Source organism: Carassius gibelio, chromosome B3 (assembly GCF_023724105.1).
Source record: "Carassius gibelio isolate Cgi1373 ecotype wild population from Czech Republic chromosome B3, carGib1.2-hapl.c, whole genome shotgun sequence".
NCBI classification, from domain to species: Eukaryota; Metazoa; Chordata; class Actinopteri; order Cypriniformes; family Cyprinidae; genus Carassius; species Carassius gibelio.
The window spans coordinates 24,928,491-24,954,328 of NC_068398.1; the positions used below are offsets into that span (position 1 = coordinate 24,928,491).

At 37.2% G+C, this 25,838-nt stretch overlaps 2 protein-coding genes across 2 annotated transcripts; both read left to right on the plus strand.

Annotated features, from left to right (window-relative positions):
- The first annotated feature begins 9,699 nt into the window (after nucleotides 1-9,699).
- On the plus strand, nucleotides 9,700-11,376 carry rprml (reprimo-like). The gene has a single exon (XM_052552860.1). The coding sequence runs from the start codon at nucleotides 10,001-10,003 to the stop codon at nucleotides 10,343-10,345; it is 345 nt and encodes a 114-aa protein (XP_052408820.1). The 5' UTR covers nucleotides 9,700-10,000; the 3' UTR covers nucleotides 10,346-11,376.
- A 1,786-nt stretch (nucleotides 11,377-13,162) lies between these two features.
- On the plus strand, nucleotides 13,163-25,535 carry itgb3a (integrin beta 3a). The gene is made up of 15 exons (XM_052552859.1): nucleotides 13,163-13,429; nucleotides 14,910-14,995; nucleotides 15,110-15,311; nucleotides 15,647-15,899; nucleotides 15,993-16,155; nucleotides 16,344-16,505; nucleotides 16,749-16,844; nucleotides 16,939-17,028; nucleotides 17,111-17,245; nucleotides 17,710-18,139; nucleotides 20,129-20,351; nucleotides 20,589-20,686; nucleotides 21,368-21,487; nucleotides 21,714-21,880; nucleotides 24,462-25,535. The coding sequence occupies exons 1-15, from the start codon at nucleotides 13,369-13,371 to the stop codon at nucleotides 24,525-24,527; spliced, it is 2,352 nt and encodes a 783-aa protein (XP_052408819.1). The 5' UTR covers nucleotides 13,163-13,368; the 3' UTR covers nucleotides 24,528-25,535.
- The last annotated feature ends 303 nt before the right edge of the window (nucleotides 25,536-25,838 follow it).

Consider the following 25,838-nt stretch of genomic DNA (forward strand, 5'->3'; position numbering starts at 1 on the left):
GTGTTTTTGATTCAGGACTGTTCTGTCCAGCATACTTCTGTGGTAAAGCTGTTGTAAATGCAGTGTGTTCGTGAGTGTCCTATTTTTTTTAAATGATAAAAAATAATAAAAAAAGAAAGCTGTGGTCAAAGTTGAAATGAGTAAGACAGTGGATACGGGGCAGCCCTTGCTCTCTGGTGTTCATGCTTTAAAGGAATATTTCACCCATGAATAAAAAAGGCCATGTTGCAAATTTCCTCAGGCTTTCTAAGATGTAGACAAGTTTTGCACAAGATCCTCTGAAGTGAATGGGTGCCGTCAGAATCCAAACATCTGATAAAAACATCACAATAATCCAGAAGTAATCCACATGACTCCATGTCAGTTAACATCTTGTGAAGTGAAAAGCTGGAAGCTTGTAAGAAACCAATTTATCAAGATATTTCTAACTTCAAGCCATTGCCTGAAAGAACATTTTCAACAGATTTTCTATTTTGGGGTGAAATATTCCTTTGAATTCAAGCATAACAGAAGAAAACCACTTATCAGTCTCCCAGTCCCAGCTGTTTCAAACTGTAATTGGAACAATGAAGTAGAAGTAGTTCAGCATCTGATTTTTATTAATTTATTGTTTATTTACAGGTTTAAATTTGGTTTTGAATCCCAGATTGTCAGACTTTTGGACCCACCGCAAAGGGGCAGTCTTTTGAACCAACGAGTGCTTTGCAGCAAACTGCAGCAAACTTTTGGAGGCATGCGTGAGAGTTTAATGAAAGTGCTGCATATTCCCTTCAGTGTGCTCCCACTCTCCTGTTCTCTCACTCATTTCAATGCTCTTCTCCCACAACGATCACACCCACCGCACAGTAACACCTCAAACACTGTAATTAATCAAGACGCGTGCCGTAATCAGGAGGAAGAGCGGCTATTTTTAAAAGCCCTGTCACTGTGGGGGCATTGAGAAACCAGATGAGAGAAAGAGAGGGAGGAAAAACAAGACAGCTTCATTTATTATGAGCGCATTTGGTTCTGAGATATCAAGTAAAACATTTAGCTCAATGTCTTCCATCTGAGCACTTACTCTATTAAATCTGTTCAATTCTGGATGAGAAAAAAATAAAATAAAAATCAATGAAAGGTGGTTATAAGAGGAATTTAGATACATTCTAAACGAGTCTTTTCTCTCTCTGTTTGCTCTCCATATAGACAATCTCAGTCACAAACACAAGTGCCTCAAGACTTAAAGTAGCTTTTTTTTTTGCCCTGATACCCTGATCCCTTTTGTAACCTAGTGTACTTTTTGTTACCATTTTGTAAATGCTAAATTATAGATCTACAGTATGTAAAGTTAAGAGGGTTTGATTTCAGTTGAATTTCATTTGTTTCATGCTCTCATTAACTCATAACATATTTAGGTCAGCACAAATTATGGTTTTACTTGTATTTTTGTTAAATGTAATCTATGCTGTAGTTTCCTTCAACATGCATATAGTTGGAACACATTTTTTGCTAAAAAATATTTTTGCAAATGCAACTTTTGACATCCACAACAAAAGACATGCATAGTCAGTGTTTTATGTTCCCTTGTACATTCATACTAAAACCAGTGTTATTTTAGTATTATTTATACGGTATACTGTACAATACGGTATTAGTAGTACAGCCTTTATGTATATTTTAAATTAGCTTTTCTTTTATATTTGTACTTGTCATTTTTTTCAGTTTAGATTTAAGTATATTTATGTGCTTTTGGAATGTTTACTATTTTTTAAATGAATTTTTTATTTATTTGTTATTTCAGTTTGAGTTTTAATAACAGTATTTAGTACTTTAACTTATTTAAGTTAGCTGCCAAGGCAACGTTTCTAATTTTCATTTAAAAGTTTTTTAAGTTTATGTTTTTCATTTAAACTAAAATGTTTTTTAATAAATAAAAAAATTGTGCATGCATTTTTTTTTTTTTTTTTTTTTTGTGCAGTTTATCGGTTGTTGTCCCTCCTGACTATGACCCTGTCTGAACAGACTGTGACTCATTTTTAGATCACGACCCACCAGTTGAGTTCTATTGCCTAAAGGTACTTCATCGTCCTTGCACAAACGTATCAATGATTCAATGATTTATTAACAGTAAGACATTAAGAAGTAATGCATCATTTAGTAAGTGCCAGGCGTTCAGCAGGATCTCGTGTTAGAGACTGATGGCAACTTAAATCACCATAAGACTATGTTGGTATTTAGTGTCCAGTCTGTTTAACTCAACACTGGACGGTTTGACCATGTATTATAGATTAATGCAAGTTAGTAACCATCAATGATGTGGCATTGAACATTAAATGTTATTTACAGTCCTGTTTATAAAGCTTTAGAGTCATGCCAAAATTAACTTGTTACATGGATGTCACCATTCCTTTCTCTATCAACATCTGTCAAATAAATACCACAATAACCCATTATTCACTCGTTCATTGTTCAGATCAGTGCTGAGGGCGCAGCAGGTTTATGTATTATAATAGAAGATGACTAGCCATCATCCACTTAGTGTCAGTGACTTTTAGACACAGACATCTCTCTCTTACACACACACACACACACACACACCCTGCGGCATGAGCCCAACTATATGGCCATTATCTCTTTTGGTTGCTATGGTAACCCTAACCTGAGATTGCAGGCTTTAGGTGGTGATGACACAGTGTGCGTGTGTGTGTGTGTGTGTGTGTGTGTTGGCATTGAAATATTGAGTTCATTTGCAGTAACTATTTTGAAAAGTACTGATGTCACTCGTGTGCCTTCAAACTGAGACGACCCACACACTTGCATAAACATAAACATAAACACACACACACGCACACACATACACACATAATCCACTATCAAAATATCAGTTTCGTCCACTACAGACTGTGATAACTGCTGTTTTCTCACAAGCACACGCTTGTTAAAGCAGTCAGTTGTGGCTGACATCGATGTCTATGTTCTCTTCTCTTCTTTGTAACGTCCAGAACTGAAAATACACACTTTTTCTTTACCAGACATGATCAGTCTTGATTGATTTGTTAGGAATAACAATGACTGAACTCATCCATGACTCTATTTTACCTCTTTTTGAGCCTTGTGTTCCAACTTGGCAAGCTCCTGTAAATCTGCTGATGTTTTTTGGCTGGTTGTCTCACATTTTGTTCTGCTGAACTGATGTTGGCCTCCATATTTTCTTCATCACTTTTGCTTTCCTAAGACATCAGGTCCCAGTGAAGGAGAAAACCAATTTAAATTGCCCCCAGGAACTGGAACTCCTTATGAATTAGTTCATTTTTCTGAGCTCACTGTCTTCCCTCGTCTGCTTAGAGAGACTTTGCTGTGGCTGACAGAGAGTATTCAGAGTCCTCCGATGATGGAGTCACTGTCTGTGGCTGGTGTTCAGAAGTTCAGTTTTGGAAGGACTGAAAATGACCTTTATGGTCTCGGAGATGCCTACAGTTCCCTTACAGCACATGCTTTAAGCTTATTTTAACATGTTATGTTGTTTTGCTGGATCACTGACACAATATGGATCAAGTACACATAATATGGCTCGAATACTTTGAATTCTTGAGGTTCAGTGTATCCAGGGCTAGCAGCAATGATGAAGCGATGAAGAGCATTTGGCTTGTGAGCCATGTTAAACGTCTTTGACTGTTCAGTAGCATTAAGAGCTCTTGATTCACATCATATAATCTGTGAATGTTTTTTATTCTTGCATGCTTTTTTTCTGTCGAAGGGCCCTGGAATCCTGAAAAAGCAATTTCCCAACCCATACAAGAGAATGAGTGTCTCATAAACCACTTTTTCAAATAAAATTGTTGTAGCAGGTGGATAATGGCTTGATACTATGAAAAATAGTCAGCTAGAAAATAGAGTTGGGTTATTAGATCAAATGGCACTTGCTGGTCAAATGCTTTGATGCTGGAGAAACAGAATGACTCAGTGCTGGGAACTGAATTATACGTCTTAGAGCGTCAATTTGGTTTCATTAATAGAGGTCGAAAGGGTTTTCAGAGTGTCTGTAGGACAAGCCACCAATGCCATCTCCAGTCATCCTCTCAAATCATACAAATTAATATATTCTGATTCAATTCGTAAGGGTATACAGTACTGCTGCGAAACAGCATGAATCAAAGGAAATTGCAAAAGGAGAGGAAACAAATAGGTAAATTGTAACTATGTTGTTGTTTTATAAACTGTTGTGTTTATATTTACATTTTACTTTCTTTTTAGATAAATATGTTAAGTCTTTGTAGCCGATACCTTAAAGTGCATGCAGTTGAAATGTGCTACTATTGAAAAGTTAGGGCTCAGTATTTATCTTTAGTTTGAAAGGTTTTTCTTTTTTTCTTTTTTTTTTTAGCAAGGATGCATTTATCAAATGTGATTATGAAGATATTTAGAACCTTACAAAAAGACTTCTGTTTCATGTAAATGCTGTTCTTTTGTTCATGAAAGAATCATGAACATACTGTAACACGGTGTCCACACTTTTTTAACATATGGATATTAATAATACATGTTTAATGAGCAAATCAGCATCTCAGAATGATTTCTGAAGGATCGTGTGACTCTGAAGACTGGAGTAATGATGCTGAAAATATAACTTTACCATTACAGGAATAAAGTACAATTTAAAAAGTAATCTTATCTTGTCTTATCGAGCCTAAGTTTTGAACAGTAGTATTCACTAGAGTAAAAAGTGTGACAACAACACCAGTCTCTCCTACTGTATTATGAAGTAATCGTTCAACCTTTATCTGGCTGAGACACATACCTGTATCAGACAGAACAGCCCCTATCTTGAGATCTCAATAAATCCCTTATGAAGGATAGAGGTTGGGAGAAATAATAGGAGAAAAAAAGGAAGACCGATGGGGCCTGATTAGATCAATGCTAAAGAAACCGCAGATACCACTGGACCTAGTGACTCTGTCACCCCCATCCCTTCTGTCTCTCTCTTCTTCTCTCATATCCCCCTCTCTGGCCTGTTGCTTAGTTACAGCCTAGTGTGCTGGAATTGTGTTTGAGAGAGAGAGAGAGAGGTAGAGGGGTAAGCCACAGTACACAGGCTTGATATTCTGCGCCATTGTGTGTGCTCAGGTGTTTGTGTTTCAGTTCTCCTGACAATACTTCCTCAATAATCTCCATTGCTCACCTGTGACTCCACTTTCATTCATGTACTTTGTGTTTAGAAAGAAATGTCTAATAGATCGCCGGAGCTCCAGACCCAATCCAGGGTTCAGCACGGGCTAATAACACATAATGTGTGTTTGGATTGAGCTCTGCTGGAGAAACTGATCTTTGACCAAATGAAGCGAGTGTGTGCGATGTGTTCTCCCAGAAGAGGGCTGATAGGAGACCATAAAGAAAGCAGGAACAATTAATGCATGAAGGTTGAGGGCTGGTGTGTGTGTGTGTGTGTGTGTGTGTGTGTGTGTGTGTGTGTGTGTGTGTGCGCGCATATGCAGAGCAAGTCTGAACTCCGCAGAAGAGGTTTCCTCACAGAGTGAGTCTGTCTTAATTAAAGCATCATTATCTGCTGATCTCACTGATACACGCTGTGTTCCTAAACTAGACTAAATAATACATACATGCATATATAAAATATTAAATATTAAGAAATGAAATTGCTAGCCCTGCGATTTAAGATATTTTGTGCATCTTCTATAATACATTCTACATATGTTCTACATGTATGTACTGTGTATATTTATTATGTATAAAGACACACACACACATACAGAATATATTTTGAAAATATTTACATCTATATACATTTATATATTTATATAGACCTAACATATTTTTCTTATATATATATATATATATATATATATATATATATATATATATATATATATATATATATATATATATATATATATATATATATGTATATATATATATATATATATATGTATATATATATATATATATATATATATATATATATATATATATATATATACATATATATATATATATATATACATATATATATATATATATATATATGTATATATATATATATATATATATATATATATATATATATATATATATATATATATATATATATATATATATATATATATATATATATATATTAGTGCTGTCAAATGATTAATTGTGATCTTGATCTTAAATATTAATAATATAACAATTAATATATGTAGTAATATTAATATTAATATACAATAATTTTCTTACAGCAAACACGTGTGTGATTGTGTGTATGTACGTGTGTATTTCTGTGAAGAACTGTGTGTGTTTAAAACAGTTACCCAAAAACATCTTGATTTTTGTTTTAGATTTTAATAATATAATATAATATAATAATTTAAATGAGCATTTACCCAAAAGACATTTTAAGATTCTTTATTTTATTAATATAAAATAATAATAATGAAGTATATACAGTAACCCATATATGAGCATTTGAAGTTTTAAATGAAATATATTTGACAAATTTAAATATACAGCATGTTTAAAAGATGTCTCTAACATACTTTTGCCAACAGAGCGGGATGCCAGCTGGAGAATCTAATTCTACTTGCTCTGAGAGTGTGTTTCATTATTATTATTATTAATAATAATATAAATGAAGCGAGCGATGCCAAGTCTTTCACACCAACTCAGATAAAGTCAGAAACAGATGTGAGCACTGGGTCCTCTGGTTAGTGCTGGACTGCTAATGTACTCGCTGGGTGAGCTCAGCAAAGTGCCATTTAGATCGAGAGGAGGTGTTAACCCCCGCAGACAACAAACAGTTCTAACGATGCAGAAAAGGAAGGTTAAACCTTTATTTTCTTCTGAATCAACTGCCAAAATGATACTAAGAAACTAAACGAGAACAGTGCGTGCTGTTAAACTGCGCATATCTGTGAGCATGTTTGTGCATGTGTGATTCTTTGTGTCTTGTTGCATTGCTAAACTTCATCGTATGAGCAATAGGAAAAGGGAGCGAAGCCTACTTGGTTGCTAGGGGACATCTTTGCTTAAATTTTGTTGCTAGGCTGCCAATTCCCTCAGTTAAGTGGAAACATCTCTCTCCCCACTTTTCTGACCGTTCACCCTGCAACCCTCTCTGTCTCTATCCATGCGTCTGTTTATCCATCCAAAATAACCAACCATCTGTCACTATGCATAAAGGTTGCCTGTTGCTAAGGAGTGTGAAGATCCATCACTATCTAAAAATGTGAAATCCAGGATTTCAGTGATATGCCGGACTCATAGCAGTGTTACATTAATCTGTGTGTCTCAGGATGATGACTAATTGTACCTTGTGAACTGCAAGAGTGAACACAAAGGAAGTTAGGAATGGGTGAAGTCCAGTGAAACCGTGTGGGAGATATGCAGCATGTATTTATGCTCTTAAGCTTCTTTCATATTAATCCATGCAACAAATGATGAGAAGCACACAGAAAACATGGCTCTGCAGTCTTATATGGCCACAACTGGGCAAATTACATTCTGAACAATCATCAGATTTGACCCCATCATAATGCTGAAGGGTTTAGGGATTAAAGTCTGTCTGTAAGTGACCTTTGCGCAAATTAATCAAACACTTTTGTCAAACCACCAAATCATTGTTTTTACAGCAGGCTGCCTGACAAGGTAGAAGCATACACACACATTTGCTTGAAAAAAGAATAATCCTATAATCCTGTTATTATATTTCAGCGCCTCAATTAATTAAAATAGGCTTTTTCTCTCTTTTTGGCAGAGAAAGTGAAGAATCAATAGTGTGTGTGGAGCGGTTCGACTTTCACAGAAAAGTTTGCTCTGGCTTTATCGACACTTTCTTCGTTTCTTAATTTATCCCCGTCTCTTCTCTCCCACGGTTTTTTTTTTCTGTCAGTGTGACATTTGCCAGCCACCGCACGCACGCACACGCGCACACACACACGCGCGCACACACACATGCTCGCCGCCCGCGCGCTCTCAACAAACTCGCCTGGCAGCATCTCATGCGCTGTCCTCACTTTTTCAAATTATTGTCACAGTTTCACTGGAGAATACTGTACTCTGTGTAAATCAATGTTTGTTTCATAATTTTTGTGATATTTGGAGCTGCACTGGTCTAGTCTCTTGGGAAACCAGATGCCAGTTTAATCTTCTCAGACCCTAACTATGTTCAAGTAGCCACAAATATATGTTTTAGATTTTATCACCATGCTTTATTTCTACTTTAAATGCAACCAAAAAAAAAAAAAACCTTTCCTATACAGTAAAAATCAATCAGTGTTGTCCAATGTTGTGTTGGACCTCACTTATATTTGCTGTATGGTCAAAATAATGCAGTTTTCTTCCAAATATCGTATTTTGTTATACAAAAGTCATACAGTCATACTGATTTTAAATGATATAAGGGCGAGTAAACAATTTCGTTTTAGGCGACCTGCATGATACATTTTCTGGTTTGATTTGACAGTCGAAAATAGCTTTTGATGGTCTTAATATGAAATATGAAATGTTAAGTAAATATATTCTGCACTATTTCATTATATTTGGATGAAACCAGTTAATACAGATGTAACGTAAAGCTATATTTAGGTGACATAACAAAATATTTTTGCAGTGACAGCATACTTCTTTTGCATAAATCAAGACCCACCATCTATCACAATGAAAATCATTTTAAGCTAAGTGTCTTGTATAAGACATTTAACTCAATATGATACTGACTCATTATGTTATTATACCGCTATATTATTAGCATTAATTTGGTAGCTTTATGAGTACTTTAACCATACTGTATCACATTTACTACATGAATTTCCAAGGCATCTAAATCAAAACTGCAGAGAAACCTGTTGTATACGATCTCCTCTGTAATCTGATCGAGTTTATACTTTTTTTAACAAGTAAAAGCCCTTGTTGTGGTACACGTGTGTTTTTGTCATACACATATTACTGATTTTAAAATCATGTTAAAATATGAGTGTCAAAATCTCTCAAATATCATTGTGTTGCACTGCAATGACCCCCCCCCCCCCCAATAAAAACTGCAGATCTTTAGATCATTGCAGATCATTGGGAGATACAGAGTAAAATCTGATATTTCCATGCATTTTATGTAAGTGCTATACTGTTACTCTTATAAGTATCAGAATTGTATCTGTGTTAATATCATCAAATTGCATAAGTTTGCTTAGTCTGGGACTCAGAATAAAGTTTTTTTTTCCCTTCTGAAGTATGATAAACTCATGCTATGAGCTATAACTATACTAAAAAACAAAAAACATGCAAAGATTTTTTTTTACAGACTTTAAAATGTTTTTTGTCTAAAGATTTATTAAACTGTTAATTTACAAATACCTTACTATTATTACAAATTGATGCCATGCTTCATTTACAAAGGTTTTTGACTTGCACTTTTTCACTTCAGAAATGCTGCAAAAAGCGATGTCCATTGGGAAAAAATAAAATAAAACTGTCTCTGAATAGGTCAAGATTGAAAGTCTTCCAAAAGCACTTCACTCTAAAGCTCACAGAGTTGCGTCCGGCTCAAGGCGTGGACTTCTGGTGATTTGGGTTGACATTTTTGACCACTGGATCAAGTCCCATCGATGAGAACATCCTCTCGAGCTCTGCTGACAGGGAACGGTCTCCCTGGCGACATGCAGGCTGATGGCGCTCTCTCTCTCTCTCTCTCTCTCTCTCCCTCTCTCTCTCCCTCCTTCACGCGGACCAGGCGCGTAAACGAAACCTGCGCGCAGGTCTCCGCTGAGCTGCATTTGATTTGAAAGTGCCTTGAGCGCTGATCGTGCTTGTAAAGACTTCTTATTGACCGAGAACGCAACTGAATCAAGCACTTTTTTTATCCAAGTAGCTTTTAGACTGATAGTATGAACCATCAGAAGTGATTTTAAGAGATACTTTTATTAGTTTCCCACCTGATGAAACTTGACTCAACAGGCGGTTGCAGAAAGTGAGTTGATGCCACAAGAGACTCGTCTGCCGTCAGCTCCAGTGCTCTGCGTCTCCGCTCAGGATGAACGGAACGTTTTTTAACCACACGGCGTTTACGCACGGCGTTCTGCTCAACCGCAGTCAAGAGCTGGCGGGGACACTAGTTGATTGCTGCACGGGGAACGGGAGCGAGGTGACCGCGAGCGACGGCGGCGGGTCTTTAGATCTCGCTCAGGACGAGCGCAAACTGTTCGTTACGCGCGTGGTGCAGATCGCGGTGCTGTGCGTTCTTTCCCTCACGGTGATGTTCGGCATCTTCTTTCTCGGTTGCAACCTCATGATCAAGTCCGAAAGTATGATCAACTTCCTGGTCAAGGACAGGAGACCATCCAAAGACGTGGAGGCGGTGATGATCGGACTGAGTTAGCCGCGGGTGTCACCTGGAGCCGGGCTGCGGGTCCGAGTGACACCCAGCTGTCCTCAGACTGGGAGCCGCGGAGATATGCAACTTACATTTTCACTCCCTTTGGGTCATGAAATGAAAAGGCGACGTGGATGAACTGAAGCAAAGATGACAGATATACAGCTGCACGTTTACGAAATGAGAATGTATTTATTCATGTTTACGTAGCTTTTTGTATTTGGGGTCATTTTTGCTTGTGATTTTTTTACAGTGAAGTGTTTACACGTTTTTACCTCAGAAAAAATTGAAATATCTATTTATTGCATTATGTTTGTTAAAAATTATACGCTACCTTACAAATTACGACCATGGTTTTATTGTAGTAAAAGTGTAGTAACCATGTTTTTTTTTATTGAATATCATTTATATAACCAAAGGTTTACTACAAATACCATGGTTAAACTATGGTAAGTGTAGCAAAACCTTGGATCATTTAGTGGTTACGCATGGTTTAACTATAGTAACCATGTTTTTTTGGTTTTCATTTGTAGTAAACCATGGTTAATTTTCGTATGGTTTAAGGTGGAGGGGTTGCGAAACGCAAATTGTAGCCTACTTTGGTGCAACTATTGGGATGGGGGTGGGGGTGGGATCAAGCCTTATTATTTTAGATATTCTGGTTTCCTCAAACCCACTATCCTGGTCTGTAGACAATCACTTCCAAAAGCATGTTGTTTTGTGAAAGGTGACTTAAGCACTTGAATTGCAGGTGTTTTGAATTTGAAGATGTCAAAATGTATTTTTCTTCAAGTTGAACGTGTGGCCGAGAGCACGTGAGAGGGGAGATGTTCATCTGGTGGGACACTTGCACGTTTTGAATGACCCCTTCCCCGATCACACCGGCTGACGTCTCTCTCTCTGCATGCGCGGGGCTCGGTGTGTCAGGCACTTTCTACGTAAAGAACCTCAGTGCTGCATGGAGGGTTTTGTAAACTGTATTGACTTGAAAACTTGAAGTTGTGCAGCATGCTTTGAATAAAGTTGTTAAAACATTGCATTTGCACTTGTTTATTTATCCTTTATCCTTATTTTAAATACACAAAAAGGTTGCATGCATAGGCCTCTATATGCGTACATATTTCTGTCTTCAGGCATCACCTTCAGTAAGTTTTTTTTTTCCAGTGATGTACTCTTATGCCTGCATGTTCCTGTGGCTCAGTGGTAAGTTGCTTTGGATAAAAGCGTATGCTAAATGTAAATGCTTTGTCTATGGGAATCCTTTTTAATTACGAACTGAACACAGCATTACATTTTTTTTTTTAGGATTTTACAAAATTAAAGTCTATTTAACTTAGAAGCATAGCATATATGCTATGTGTAACCGATGAATCTGTTTGCATTACAAAATAATATAATTTATACATTAAATGAAAGCAAAATACCTTCACTTGAGTGAGCTGTGGAGTAGGATGCTACGGGTTATGTTTAGACAGAGTAAAAAGTAAGAATTATGTGGTGCCTAATTTTTCTTTTTGACTCTCTCTAGAGCAAGTAATAAGGCTTACTCACTCAGCTTTGATGAGACAAAATGTTCTTTGATCATAACTTAAAATAATAAAATAAAATAATAGTAATAATTATGGTGCATGCTACAGCATATCACCATCTAAGCCAGACTTGCTGTTTCTTAACGCCTTTCACAAGCAATGTAAACAAGTCAAACTAAAGCCACTATATGAATATATTCAAATTGTAGTGTAGTGGTCATTTACACATTTCCAATTTAAAGAATATTCTTAATTGTTCTCTGATTAATTTTCATAAAGGGACACATAAGGATTGATATACAATGTTACACATTGTTAAACACAAAGCAATATCTACAACTGTTTAACAACAAAAGGTGAAGGATGGAAAACAGGAAGGGGAAATGTAAAAAAAAAAGGCATAGCATTATATTTCTGTAGAGGAGGTTTGAGTGTGGTCTCAGATTTCTGTCTCCTGCTCAGCTCTGAGATGTGATTTTTACTGCCCTCGTATCCTTTCCTCCATCTCCACTTCTTTTAATGGACTGTAAAAATTGAGATAAGTAGGGAGATGGAAAAAGAGCGATGGAAAGAAGGAGATTTGCTGGATGCTTATATAAAATAATTGGCCAAATAAAAAATTCAGGAGCATGCACATATCAATTAGTGCACAATTAGAAAACATTTGTATGATTCTTTCTTTATTATTATAGTTTTTTTTTTGTTTTTTTTTTACTATTTTCTCTCTTAAATATATTTTTGTATTGCAGCTTTATTTTTAAACACAGTATACAGCTCTTTTACATATTTTATTAAACATGGCCATACTACACTTTTTTGTTTAATGCCTCCATTTACTGCTTAATTGTACAGATTATGAGCTAAAATCATGCAAGGACTTGATTTTAAATCTAATTTTCATCTGTAAAATGCAGAAAATGCTGTGAAGGAAATAAGCAAAGTGGAGGTGAAATGTTTGAAAAGTTTTTCTTCAACATGAACATGACCACTAGATGGTACCAAACACCTGGCTCAACTTTAATTTAAATATAAGATTAATAAATGGTTGAGTAAATAAAACAAACAAATTGAATACATAGGAAAAAATTAACTATAGGGTCTAAACCATAATAAATGCCCAACATTTAATAAGCTGTTGTACTAAACGTTGAGAGTCGTTTTGATGATTCTGTGTAAGGCAGCGACTTGTATGAAGACAGTGGAAGCCGTTAAATATAAGAACTGGTTGAATACCTATATCCTGCCTGTATCTGCGTGTGCACCTAAACTCGGAGCCCCAAGCTGTCATTCGGTGTTTATCTGTTGAGTCTTAACTTGCCCAAGGTTACATTTCCTTGCGTCTTAAAACATACTGCGTTTGCGAAATACTGAAACACATTAGGTCATCTGTCCTTACATGTCTCGGAATGGTAGTTTCCACTCCCAGTTTGTACATCCGAGAATCAGAGTGAGAACAGGGCTGCTGAGGCAGGAGGCCTGCTGTAGTTTGGATCTATTAAAATGGGACTGAATTTGATAGAAGTTTGGGCGACAGTTTTACTTCTAGTTTCCACAGCTGCGGGTAAGTTTGCCTTTTGTTATTGTTTGTTTAGTCAATGACTTAAAAATGATAAGAACGTTTTTTTTAATTTTTTTTTATTTCCTTCATCTGATTACTCTGACAATCAGATACTGATAGCTTGTTTCAACACACTTGAGAGGATGTGAAAATAGAACCTGTAAGATATTAGGTGGCCTTAAAGGGATAGTTCACCCAAAAATCTAAATTATGTCATAAATAACTTACCCTCATGTTGTTTCAAACCTGTAAGGCCTCAGTTTATCTTCTGAACACAGTTTAAGATATTTTAGATGTAGTCCAAGAGCTCTCAGTCCTTCCATTGAAGCTGTGTGTACGTTATACTGTCCATGTCCAGAAAGGTAAGAAAAACATCAAAGTAGTCCATGTGACATCAGAGGGTCGGTTAAAATTTTTTAAAGCATCAAAAATACATTTTGGTCCAAAAATAGCAAAAACTACGACTTTATTCAGCATTGTCTTCTCTTCCGAGTCTGTTGTGAGAGAGAGTTCAAAACAAAGCAGTTTGTGATATCCGGTTCGCGAACGAATCATTCGATGTAACCGGATCTTCTTGAACCATTTCACCAAATCGAACTGAATCGTTTTAAATGGTTCGCGTCTCCAATATGCATTAATCCACAAATGATTTAAGCTGTTAACTTTTTTAATGTGACTGATACTCCCTCTGAGTTCAACCAAACCAATATTCCGGTGTAATTCATTTACTCAAAAAGTACACTGACTGAACTGATGTGAAGAGAGAACTGAAGATGAACCAGATAACGAACAAAACATTGACCTGTTCACGAGTCAAGAACCGTTTCTGTGAGACGCATTCGATTCGAGAACCGAGGAGCTGATAATACTGCGCATGTGTGATTCAGCGTGAAGCAGACCGACACACAGAGCGTCTGAACTGATTCTTTTGGTGATTGATTCTGTGCTAGTGTTATGAGCGCGGGTAAACCGAAGGCTTGAATCAAGGGCAATCATCGCCAATGACGCCATTACGTCGAGCGCAAAAGAACCGGTGAACCGTTTTCTTCAACCGGTTTATTGAATCGGACTGTCTGAAAGAACTACTGGTGATCCGAACACCGATGCAACCAGTTCTTGACTTGTGAACCAGTCAATGTTTTGTTCGTTATCTGGCTCGGCCTCGGTGTTCATCTTCAGTTCTCTCTTCACAGCAGTTCAGTCAGTGTACTGTTTGAGTAAATGAATTACTCCGGGATATTGGTTTGTTTGAACTCAGAGGGAGTGTCAGACACATTAAAGAAGTTAACCGCTTAAGTCATTTAGCAGCAGAAGTGTTATGCAATACAATATGAACACAATAAGTACATTGTATTTATTAATATATTTTTTTAATGTACATACATAGTAATTAAAGCCATCTAATATAAGGTGTGTCTGAAATGTCTAGAGTAGAAAGAAACAGTGTCTGTTTGAATATAACAATGTCTTGTTATGTTTCTAGGCTCTAACATTTGCACTTCCAGAGGAGTGAGTAACTGTAAAGAATGTCTGTCGATACATCCGACCTGCGCCTGGTGCTCTCAGGAGGTAAAAAACGAAATCCCATTCATTTATATGACTAAACACCTGCACAGACAGACAAGTGGCTGCTTGAAATGATTGCAGACGATTGTTATCAATGTTTGCATGTTTATCTGTCAGATCTTTGGAAAGGGAGGCTCGAGTTTGTCCCGTTGCGATTTTAGAGACAGTCTCATCCAGTCTGGTTGTGGCGTGAAGTTCATTGAGTTTCCAGTTAGCAGCATGAGGATACTAGAGAACGTACCCCTGAGTGACAAGGCAGGGGGGTCAGATGACATCACTCAGATCCAACCACAAAAAATCCACCTGACCCTCAGGCCAGGTATGTTAGTACAACAAAACCAACCATTCAATTTCACAAACTGTATTTACCAGTGCAATCCAATTACACATTTCTCACATCACAGTTTAGGCATTAAATCTCTTTTCTTTTCTATAATAAATTATTATTTTACTCTTTTTTTTTTTGCAACTTATTACAAATTTCAAGATTTGCTTATAAACTCATGAAGTTTTAAATCTAAAATTGTAATGTTAAGTGTTAAGTGTTGCTGGTAAAAGGGCCTTGGGGTCTCTCTGACATATCTTGTTCACCAAAAACAATCCATGTTAATTTCTTCAGATTTAGAAAATTCATCTGTCCCATTTCTCTCCAAGACGATTCAAAGAAATTCACGGTCACTGTGAAGCAAGCAGCTGATTACCCAGTGGACCTGTACTACCTGATGGACATGACCAATACCATGAAGGACGACCTGCAGAAGCTTTATACACTGGGCAATGGTCTGGTCACAGCTTTACGGGGCGTCACCAGTAATCTGCGCATGGGATTTGGAGCTTTTGTAGACAAACCGCTCTCACCTTACATGTACATTTCCCCGGCAGAAGTCATCCAGAATCCTTGTTATAAGTAAGCCCTAATTCATTTCACATTAGAAAAGCACATGGCAAAGAGACTAAGTTTAGTGATTTCTGTCTCCCTGCTGTGTTCGGACTGCTGTAGGTTTCCTGAACCCTGCCCACCGCAATTCGGCTATCGTAACGTACTGTCTCTGACGGAGCAGGTAGAGCGCTTCACAGAGGAAGTGAAGAAACAGAAGGTGTCCAGAAACAGAGACGCCCCTGAAGGTGGATTTGATGCTATCATGCAAGCAGTAGTATGCAAGGTGACACAAAATACACAGACAAAGAGAAACCCACAACCAGTCTGAGTAAAGCTGTTCTGTTAATAGTCCATTTTTTATGGGGAAAAAACATCATACAGCATTAACCCTAGGATATTCCAGAGGGAATATTCGCCTTTTGGGCTGGTTGTCTTTACCTTTGTGTGTGACCGCCTTTTACCTTCTTCCAGGACAAAATTGGATGGAGGCCTGATGCATCTCATTTGCTGATCTTCACAAGTGATGACAGAAGTCATTTGGCTTTGGATGCCAGGCTGGCTGGAATCGTCCAGCCCCATGATGGAGAGTGCCACATCAACAACTACAATGAATATGACAAGTCCACTATACTGGTCAGCCGAACATATACTGGGCAAATCTCTCGCTCTTAAGCAGCACTGTGTGTTTTACAGCATTGCTAATAATAGGAAATGTTTCTGGAGGAGCAAATTAACATTAAGTTGCAATAATAGCTCACAAAATAATGCATACATGCAGCCTTGGTGAGCATTCTTTTAAAACATTAAAAAACAGAGAGAGAGAGAGAGAAAGAGATGGCAATTTGGCAATACGTTGATTTTTAAGTGTATTTGTAGGACTATCCTTCACTTGGTATGATCACGGACAAATTATCTGAGAATAACATCAACCTCATCTTTGCTGTAACCAATAATATGGTGGATCTTTATCGTGTGAGTTTCTATATTTTTGTCAAACGCATATGTACAATGTGCACAAATGCATGTATGTTTATGGGGTGCTGTCATGTTTCCTGTATTGTCACAGAACTACAGCGAGCTGATTCCCGGCTCTGCGGTCGGAACGCTTTCCAGAGACTCTGGAAATGTTGTGCAACTCATTCTGGATGCATATGCGGTAAATCACTTGGCCAAGAATTAAAACAGCCTCTGAGTTGTGAGAACTTGTTAGTTAGGAGAAATGTCTTTTGTTTTTGTAGAAGATCAGATCTAAGGTTGAGCTAGAGCTGCTGGGTGTGCCAGATGAGTTATCTCTGTTCATAAACGCAACATGTCTGGGTGGAGAGCTCATTCCTGGCGTCAAATCCTGCGCTGGACTCAAAATTGGAGATACGGTCAGCACCTAGTGCATACACTAGAAAAATTGATTGATTGTTCAGTTCACTGTTGTGATATTGTGCTGAAAAGTAGAGCTTTTTAGATGAATTTAAATAAAACGTGTCTAAAATAAGAAAAAATATTTTCATACACAATAAAAAAAGTATGTACTGCTTTATTAATTTTACTTAACTCAGTTAAATTTCACAATTTATTACAAAGGAATGACAAATAACACATTGATTTCAACATTAAATGTATAAGTAAAAAGGTTGAAATAGTGTTTTCTTTGTAAAACATGCTCCAATAATCCCGGCTTTATTTACAGCTTTGAAAAATACATTACTTCAAATTAAAATATATGTGTTTTTTAAACAGACTAAATTAACGCAAGCACATTGCAATCTATACATATTTGATCAATTAAAGCATTCTCTGGGAATCCAAACGTTTTTCTTTCTGTTATATTACTCTTTCATAGGTTTCATTTAACATTGAGGCAAAGCTTTACGGCTGCCCCAAAGAGAAGAACCGGACCTTCATTGTGAAGCCAATAGGTTTTAAAGACACCCTTCAGGTGACTGTGGACTTTGCTTGTGAATGTAACTGTCAGCAGTCCTCCGTGCCCGCCAGCCCGTCCTGTCACCACGGTAACGGGACCCTGGAGTGCGGCGTGTGCCTGTGTGACCCGGGACGACTGGGCTCTCGATGTGAGTGCTCCGAGGGCGAATATAAACCCACCCAACAAGACAGCTGTAGCCCTGGCCCAGCAGCGCCGGTTTGTAATGGGCGCGGAGACTGTGTGTGCGGCCAGTGTGCCTGTCGCTCGACTAATTTCGGGAAGGTTTGGGGACCGTACTGTGAATGTGATGACTTCAGCTGCCTCCGTTCCAAAGGACAAATATGCTCAGGTGAGATAAGACGTGCCTTGACTCATTGTATACATTAGTACAGCAGATGTAGCATTGTGTGTTTGTGAGGATTACACACGGCTTTTTGTTCTTGCCTCATAATACGGACAGTGTTTCACCTTATTAGGCAATGAGATCCACAGCAGTCTGACTCAGATGTGCTTGATTTACGAGATGATCTTCAGCTTTACATGTCTGTGCACATCACCTGCTTGGCCTGAAGCCTGAGTCTGTGTGTTCACATCTTATTCTCTCTTCAGTTAAACAGCAAGTCCAATGTGTACAATTATATATTAGTTGGATAAGTGAGATTTCGGTAGTATATGGGATAGGTGTTGCTGTTGAACAGCCTTTGTGAAAATTGTTTTCTTACACAATATCTTGTGTAAGAGTTGGTAGGAGGGTGTTTAAACTACAAAAAGAATCAGAGTCAGCAAGTATATATCCCCTGGGTATAAATAACATAAAACACACACACACACACACACACACACACAGAAGTAGATAATCTGTTTAAAATCTTCTGGTTATATGCTGTATTCTGTGTGTTGAAATGAATGTGTTGGCGTGGGAAATCTTGATGTTGAATTCTTTGTTGGTTTAGTAACAAACATTAAGTGAGCATTACGTAACACCTTGTTGTATTTCATAAATTGTTTTTCATAATTTATCAGGACTGACACACAAGTATGTATTGTCATTTACTACTGCTGAACATTCTTTAAAGAAACAAATACTTTTAATAAGCATTGGACGGATGCATTAAATTGACAACAAGTAACAATAAAAACATTTTTTATATTTAAAAAATATTTCAAAGAAATGCTGTTTTTGAACATAATATTCATCACAGAATAATAAAAAAGTCATATTTTCCACAAATATTAAGCAGTATAACTGTTTTCAAACAAGGATCATGTGATACTCAAGATAGTAATGACTGCTTAAGAGGACTTTGCAGGCCTGAGACTCGAACCCACAACCTTGGGATTAGGAGTCACACTCTCTAACCAGGACACAACTTCCTCATATTATATGATGCAATTTCAAGTTTTCTTTTCTCTTTGGAGTGTTACAAGCTGATTGTGCATAGATTAGATCCTTGAAGTTGTAAAGACTGAAGTCTCAAATCCAAAGAGATATTATTTTACTAGATGCTGTGTGTATCTAGGAGAAAGCAGAAGCACTTTACTTGTTTTTCGGAAAGTAGATCCATTTGGGAATCTTTAAGATTACTTACAACAGAACAGCAACACATTTTATGGACGACCGTTTCATGAAGCTTAGAGAGGAGTTCATTCTGACTTTGCTACGAAAATCTGGTGCTTCTGAATCAGCTGCTGGAAGTATGTTTTGTTATTAGTTTAAGTATTTGCTATTGAATGTTCCAATGCGTGCTTGTGTGTATGTATGTGTGTGTGTGTGTGTGTGTGTGTGAGAGAGAGAGAGAGAGAGAGACACATTGTACCACAGTGGAGTCAGCTGTTTTAACTGTCTGTGGCTTGTGTACTACAAACACATAGGAGCTTATTAGTTAACACATTAGTTTGGCCAATCACAATGCACTGGGTCAGTTGGCCAATCAGAGCAGACTGCGCTTGTTTGAAGGAGGGACTTTGAAGAAAATGATGGGTTTGAGAGAGGCGGGTTATAGAGGACCTACAATAATGCACAGTATTAGAAAAATTATGTGTTTTTTGACCGTTAAAGCATGTCAACATATTCTGTTACACCAAATACACAAAATAATGATCTTTAAAAAAGCTTCATATGACTCCTTTTAAATTCTGGTCACACAAAGCTATTGAATTAATGAAGTGGTCATGGGATATAGAAATATGGTATCTGTAGGAATTGTATTGCTAGAGCTGTGTGGTAGTTCTTCAAAAGTTCCTCCTTCTATGAAATTTTTTAAATGATAATTTTGGCAGAGCTTCATGTTCACCATATTTTTCTATAGGCTATTTATTTGTTTGATGTCTCCGTCAGGTAATGGTGAGTGCAACTGTGGCACCTGCCAGTGTGTCTCTGGATGGTCCGGGGATAGCTGTGACTGCTCGACCCGCACAGACGGCTGCATGGCGAGCGGAGGAATGATGTGTAGTGGCCGTGGCCACTGTGTGTGTGGCGTCTGTGAGTGCACACAGCCAGGAGCCTATGGGTCCACCTGTGAGAAGTGTCCCACCTGCCCAGACGCCTGCACCATCAAAAAGTGAGTGTGTGTTGGTCAGAGTGAAAATTATTTCAGATTTTAAAAGACCTGCAGAACCTGATAATACAAAAATATTTTTAGTAAGGAAACTATAATGTCATACGTTTTGATGATTTACAATGATATGCAAAATTTGCATTTTAGATTCATCTTTGTCTGTGTCTGTTGCAAGAGAGAATAAGCATATTTAGGTGCTTCTTTATATCTTAACTTAATCTTATGTGTGTTTCTGCACAGGGAGTGTGTGGAGTGTAAACATTATAAGAGAGGGGATCTGTATGAGAAGAACTGCAATCACTTCTGCAGAGATGACATTGTGCCGGTGATTGAGCTCGGTAATCTCTACCTCCCACCAACCCATAATACATATCTCCCATCTGCAGTAGCCTATATAAAGCCTTTTTAGGATATATAGTATCATTTATATTTTAAAAGAGATCTCCTATGCTCCCCAAGGCTGCATTTATTTGATCTTAAATACAGTAAAAACAGTAATGATCCAAACCTATTTATTCTGACTGATTTATTCCTGTGATTGCGAAGCTGAATGTTCAGCATCATTGCTCCAGACTTGAGTGTCACACGATCCTTCAGAAATCATTCTGATATGATGATTTTATTATTACCGCTGAAAACATGTTGTGATGAAAAGGATTATTTGATGTGTAGAAAGTTTAAAACATATAGAAAGTACTTTGGAATAGAATCTTTTGAAACATTCATGAATTTAATGTATCCTTGCAGGCTAAAGGTTGTTTTTTATTTTACATAAATCTTTGCATAAAACATGAATCCAACCACACACTTTTGGATGGAAGTGTATATTTGTAATCTACACAATCTCTACGTCTTCTAAATGCCGCATAATACATCTCCAGGCCACAGACACATCTTAAATCCAATCTACAGAATATAACTGCAGTATATTTACCAAAGGTTCATTTATTTGTGACTATAGTTCTTCATGCAGCATATTTTGTTCAGTAGCTGAATGAACCATCATCTGTTCTCTCCAGTCTTTCATGAGAAGAACTCGGTGAACTGTAGCTACAAGGATGAGGACGACTGCGTCCAGAACTTCCAGTATTATGAAGACGCCAGTGGAAAATCCTTCCTCTATCTTGTTAAAGAACCAGGTGAGAGGACAGATGGGGCAGAGAGAGACAACGTGTGACACGTAGCTGTCAAACATGGCTCATGCTGATAAACTCTCTGTGTCTGTGTGAGAGATGGGTAGATACTGTCTGTACTTCTGTCACAGTCACTAGATACTGAAGAGATCAATTCAAATAGAAACTGAATGTAGAGAATACGAACTTTTCTTTAAGAATGAATCTTTTGTCATTGCTGATTTATGTTCAGAGTGTCCTAAGGGTCCTGATGTGTTGGTGGTTGCTCTTTCGGTCGCCGCTGCGATCCTGCTGCTGGGACTGGCTACGCTCTTGGTGTGGAAGCTTCTGATCACCATTCATGACCATCGTGAATTTGCCAAATTTGAGGAGGAGAAAGCCAAGGCTAAGTGGGAAGCGGTAAGACCCACATTCAGACTACTTGTGAGGTGCCAAGCCAACCGCTTCATGTTACAGTTTTTCTCAGTCACTTTGGTGGATTTCTCAAATCATCCTTAATATTTGCAAAAAAAAGTATGTGCAGTTCTTAAAACAGTTCGTACAAACAGCACCACAAAATAGATTACCTGCAAAAGCCTGTAACTTACTCAAAATCTTTAGTTCATATCTCAAAAGTAAGTATTTATGACAATGGACATATCAGTGCCATCAGAATGACAAGTCCTTGTGTCATTATTCATAAACAATACTTATTCATGCTTATATATGTTGTCAATATAGCTGCTAGTATTACCTGATATAAACTATGACAACAGTTTGGGTGACAGTTACTGTATTGAACAGTATGCCATATGTTTATGTATGCCATATATCCATTTCAAAAGTACACATTACTGTATGTGGGATATTGATTGAAAGAGGCTGAATAGAATTCCCAGTTACATTTATCAGACACTTTTATCCAAAGTGAATTACTGTGCATTCAGGCTATACATTTGAACAGTATGTGTGGTCCCAGGGGATTGAACCCACAGCCTTTTGCACTGCTAACACAATGCTCTACCACAGAGCCACAGGAACTGTTACACATTTACAGTTTTTCTCAGTCGCTTTGGTACATTTCTCGAATCATTCTTGAGATTTGCAAAACAGTGAGTGCATTTCTCAAAACAACTCGTACAAATACCAAAACACAATGAATTACCTGCAAAAGCCAGTCTCTTTCTCAAAATCCTTAGTTCATCTCTCAAAAATAAATATCTGTGTCAATGAGCATGTCAGTGCCATCAGAATGACAAGTCCTTGTGTCATAGTTTATGGATAAGACAGTCAAATTGCACAAAAATGCACCAAAGTGACTAAGAAACACAGTATCATTTAAAAGGATAGTTCATCTAAAAAAATAAAATGTGATGTTTATCTGCTTACCACCAGGGCATCCAAGATGTAGGTGACTTTGTTTCTTCCGTAGAACACAAACAAAGATGTTTTACTCAAACTGTTGCAATCTGTGAGTCTTAAAATGCCAGTGGATGGGAATCATGTCTTTGAGAGTCATAAAACATACACAAACAAAACCAAATTAAACACTGTGGCTCGTGATGATACATTGATGTGTAAAGACACAAATCACTCGGTTTGTGCAAGAAACTGAACAGTATTTGTATTGTTTTCAACCTCTGATTTTCACCGCAATGTCTGAACTGCCCAGATCGTGTTCGCGTCTTCTTACAGTTTTTCTCAGTCACTTTGGTACATTTCTCAGATCAGAATTGAAATTCTCAAAACTACCTGTTCAATTCTCACATCATCGTGTCACTTGTGCACATCAAAAAAGCAGTTTCTCATTTCTTTGAACAAGTTGCAAATGTTTTGGTACATCCATGCAAATGATTTTGTACAATTCTCTGTTGTTTCCTACATTATCAGTTGCTAATGTCATGTTGCTCAAAGTGTATTATATAGTTTTCTGTGCAATAGTCTTACCCCTCAAAACATCTAGTCTTTAGTTCATCGTATAAGTCATTAAATGCAAAATGGTTAATCTAGTTGTCATAAACTGCCAAGCACACTTTTTTTTCCTTTTTCTTTTTTTTTACACATTATTATTAGACTTTTTGTCAATTTAGCATGAATTGTGCAAGTGAATATTTAGTAATGAAGATAATGTAGATGATAAACCAATGATAAACCATTTCTCTGAAATAGCTTACGTAAAGGTTCATCTCATCAGTCTTCAGTTAGAAAGTTAGAAAGAGTTACACATTCTGAAAATTGACTTATTTTCATCTTTGTGCCCATATTTATTTTTCGTTCTCTATATCACAATGACATTGTAAAGGTTTTTTTTTTGGGCCAGACCACTAGTAAAAGTGTAACTGGGAATTCAATCCAGTCTCTTTCAATCAATATCCCACATATAGCAATGTGTAAATGTGTACTTTTGAAATTATTATATGGCATGCATAAGCATATGGCATACTGTTCAATACAGTAACTGTCATCCAAAATGTTGCCATAGTTTACATCAGAACATCCCTCCAGAGTACACTGGTATATTGACAACATGACAACAAGCAATTTGACTGTCTTATCCATAAACTATGACACAAGGACTTGTCATTCTGAAGGGCACTGACATGCTCATTGACACAGATATTTACTTTTGAGAGATGAACTAAGGATTTTGAGTAAGAGACTGGCTTTTGCAGGTAATCCATGGTGTTTTGGTATTTGTACAAATTGTTTTGAGAAATGCACTCACAGTTTTGCAAATTGTGAGTTTGATTCGATGTACCAAAGCGACTGAGAAAAACTGTAAGTAAAAAATCTTTGAAGAAACAAAGTCACCTACATCTTGGATGCCCTGGGGGCAAGCAGATAAACATTTAAAATGTTAATATTGGGGTAAACTATTACTTTAACGAAATCTTGACACCAAGTGATCAAAGCGGGAATTACAGATGTGCTAATGCTCTTATTACTATTAGTATGAGCTTTGCAGCACTAGTCATTACTGAAAATCTCTCTCATCTTTTAGGCTAATAATCCGCTCTACAAAGGAGCCACCAGCACCTTCCAAAACGTAGCATATCGTGGCAGTTAAGAGTGACACCACCTCTGCTTCTGTCAGGCACAACTACTGATCATCCCAACAGCACACGGCTCAGCCAATCACAGCTGGCTTCACCAGAACCACAACTGTGGTGACTAATGAACCGAATGTACCGGAAACATGAAAAATCTGATCCTAAACTTTTAGAAGTGACAATTCTAGTTAGAGTGTAAACATGTTCAGTGACACTCAGTTACAATTTACTAAAACTAATTTTAAGTAAAAATTTCCACTTATAGCACTGTTAGTTTTACATTTTCATTTTCCTAATGATAGAACTATTTAACAACAACAACAACAAAAGTAAAAAAAAATTATTTTATTCATTCTGAAACCTGACATAGCTGTTGTGGGACTGGTGGGACTTTAAAACTGTTCTCTTCTTACTGTACATTCCTTTGCACGGCTGGTATTCATTTGCTGCAATTTAAAATATTTTGAAACGTGCATTTCCTGTTATCATTTTATTTAAAGTGATGTGTGTAACTTTTTCTAGTGTTAAAATTCTTTCTTGTATCCACTCATTAATATACAGAGACAAAAATGTCATATAACTCACTGTGGCTAAAACATTCCTCTACTTGGCTAAGCATCCCAAAGTTTGGATGGCCAACGGGAAACCCTTCTGAAAACAGTCATTATTATTGCTATTCCATTGAAATAGACCCCTTCAAATAAATCTGATGTTTAGGGTTAGGGTTTGATGAGTTGATTCAGACTAGTTTTTAGAGCAATTAAAGTGCTAACTTGTTGACCTGTGTAGAGTGTGTTGTGTTGAAATACTTTTATATGATCATAAGGGGTGTGGCCAGTTAAAAAAAAAAAAAAAAAGTTCTGCAACAACATTTTTAAAGAATAGGACTTCTTTTCTAGTTTCTGTTCTCTGTCTAATGTAAAAAGCGATATACCACTACCGTTAAATAAATTCCTACAAATCATATAATTAACTTTCCCAATGACGATTTTTGAATAAATCCCATGTCTTCTGGAATGCATACAGCTCATCAGATATAATTTCTCTCTGCAGAAATAGTGACAGCTTCTACTTCCAGTTTGTTTATCTGTCTAACTTTTGCACTTGCCAGAAGATTGAGTGACTGTGAAGGTTGTCTGTTGATCCATCTGACCTGTGCCTGGTCCTTTCAGGAGGTAATAAACACAGACAAACACACATGTAAGTGACTCACAGGAAATGTGCTTGTGTAAGACACTGCTGTGGTTGGATATCAAATTTGCTTCAGACACAAGGGTATTAATAAACTTACTTGTGTGTGTCTGTCAGATCTTCAGCCCATCCGCTTC

Excerpts from the sequence above, each read along its gene's own strand:
- itgb3a (XM_052552859.1), top strand. The coding sequence starts at position 13,369 with ATGGGACTGAATTTGATAGAAGTTTGGGCGACAGTTTTACTTCTAGTT. Across the intron at positions 16,156-16,343 it reads TGCAAGCAGTAGTATGCAAG|GACAAAATTGGATGGAGGCC; the intron begins GTGACACAAAAT and ends ACCTTCTTCCAG. Across the intron at positions 21,488-21,713 it reads CTATCTTGTTAAAGAACCAG|AGTGTCCTAAGGGTCCTGAT; the intron begins GTGAGAGGACAG and ends ATTTATGTTCAG.
- rprml (XM_052552860.1), top strand. The coding sequence starts at position 10,001 with ATGAACGGAACGTTTTTTAACCACACGGCGTTTACGCACGGCGTTCTG.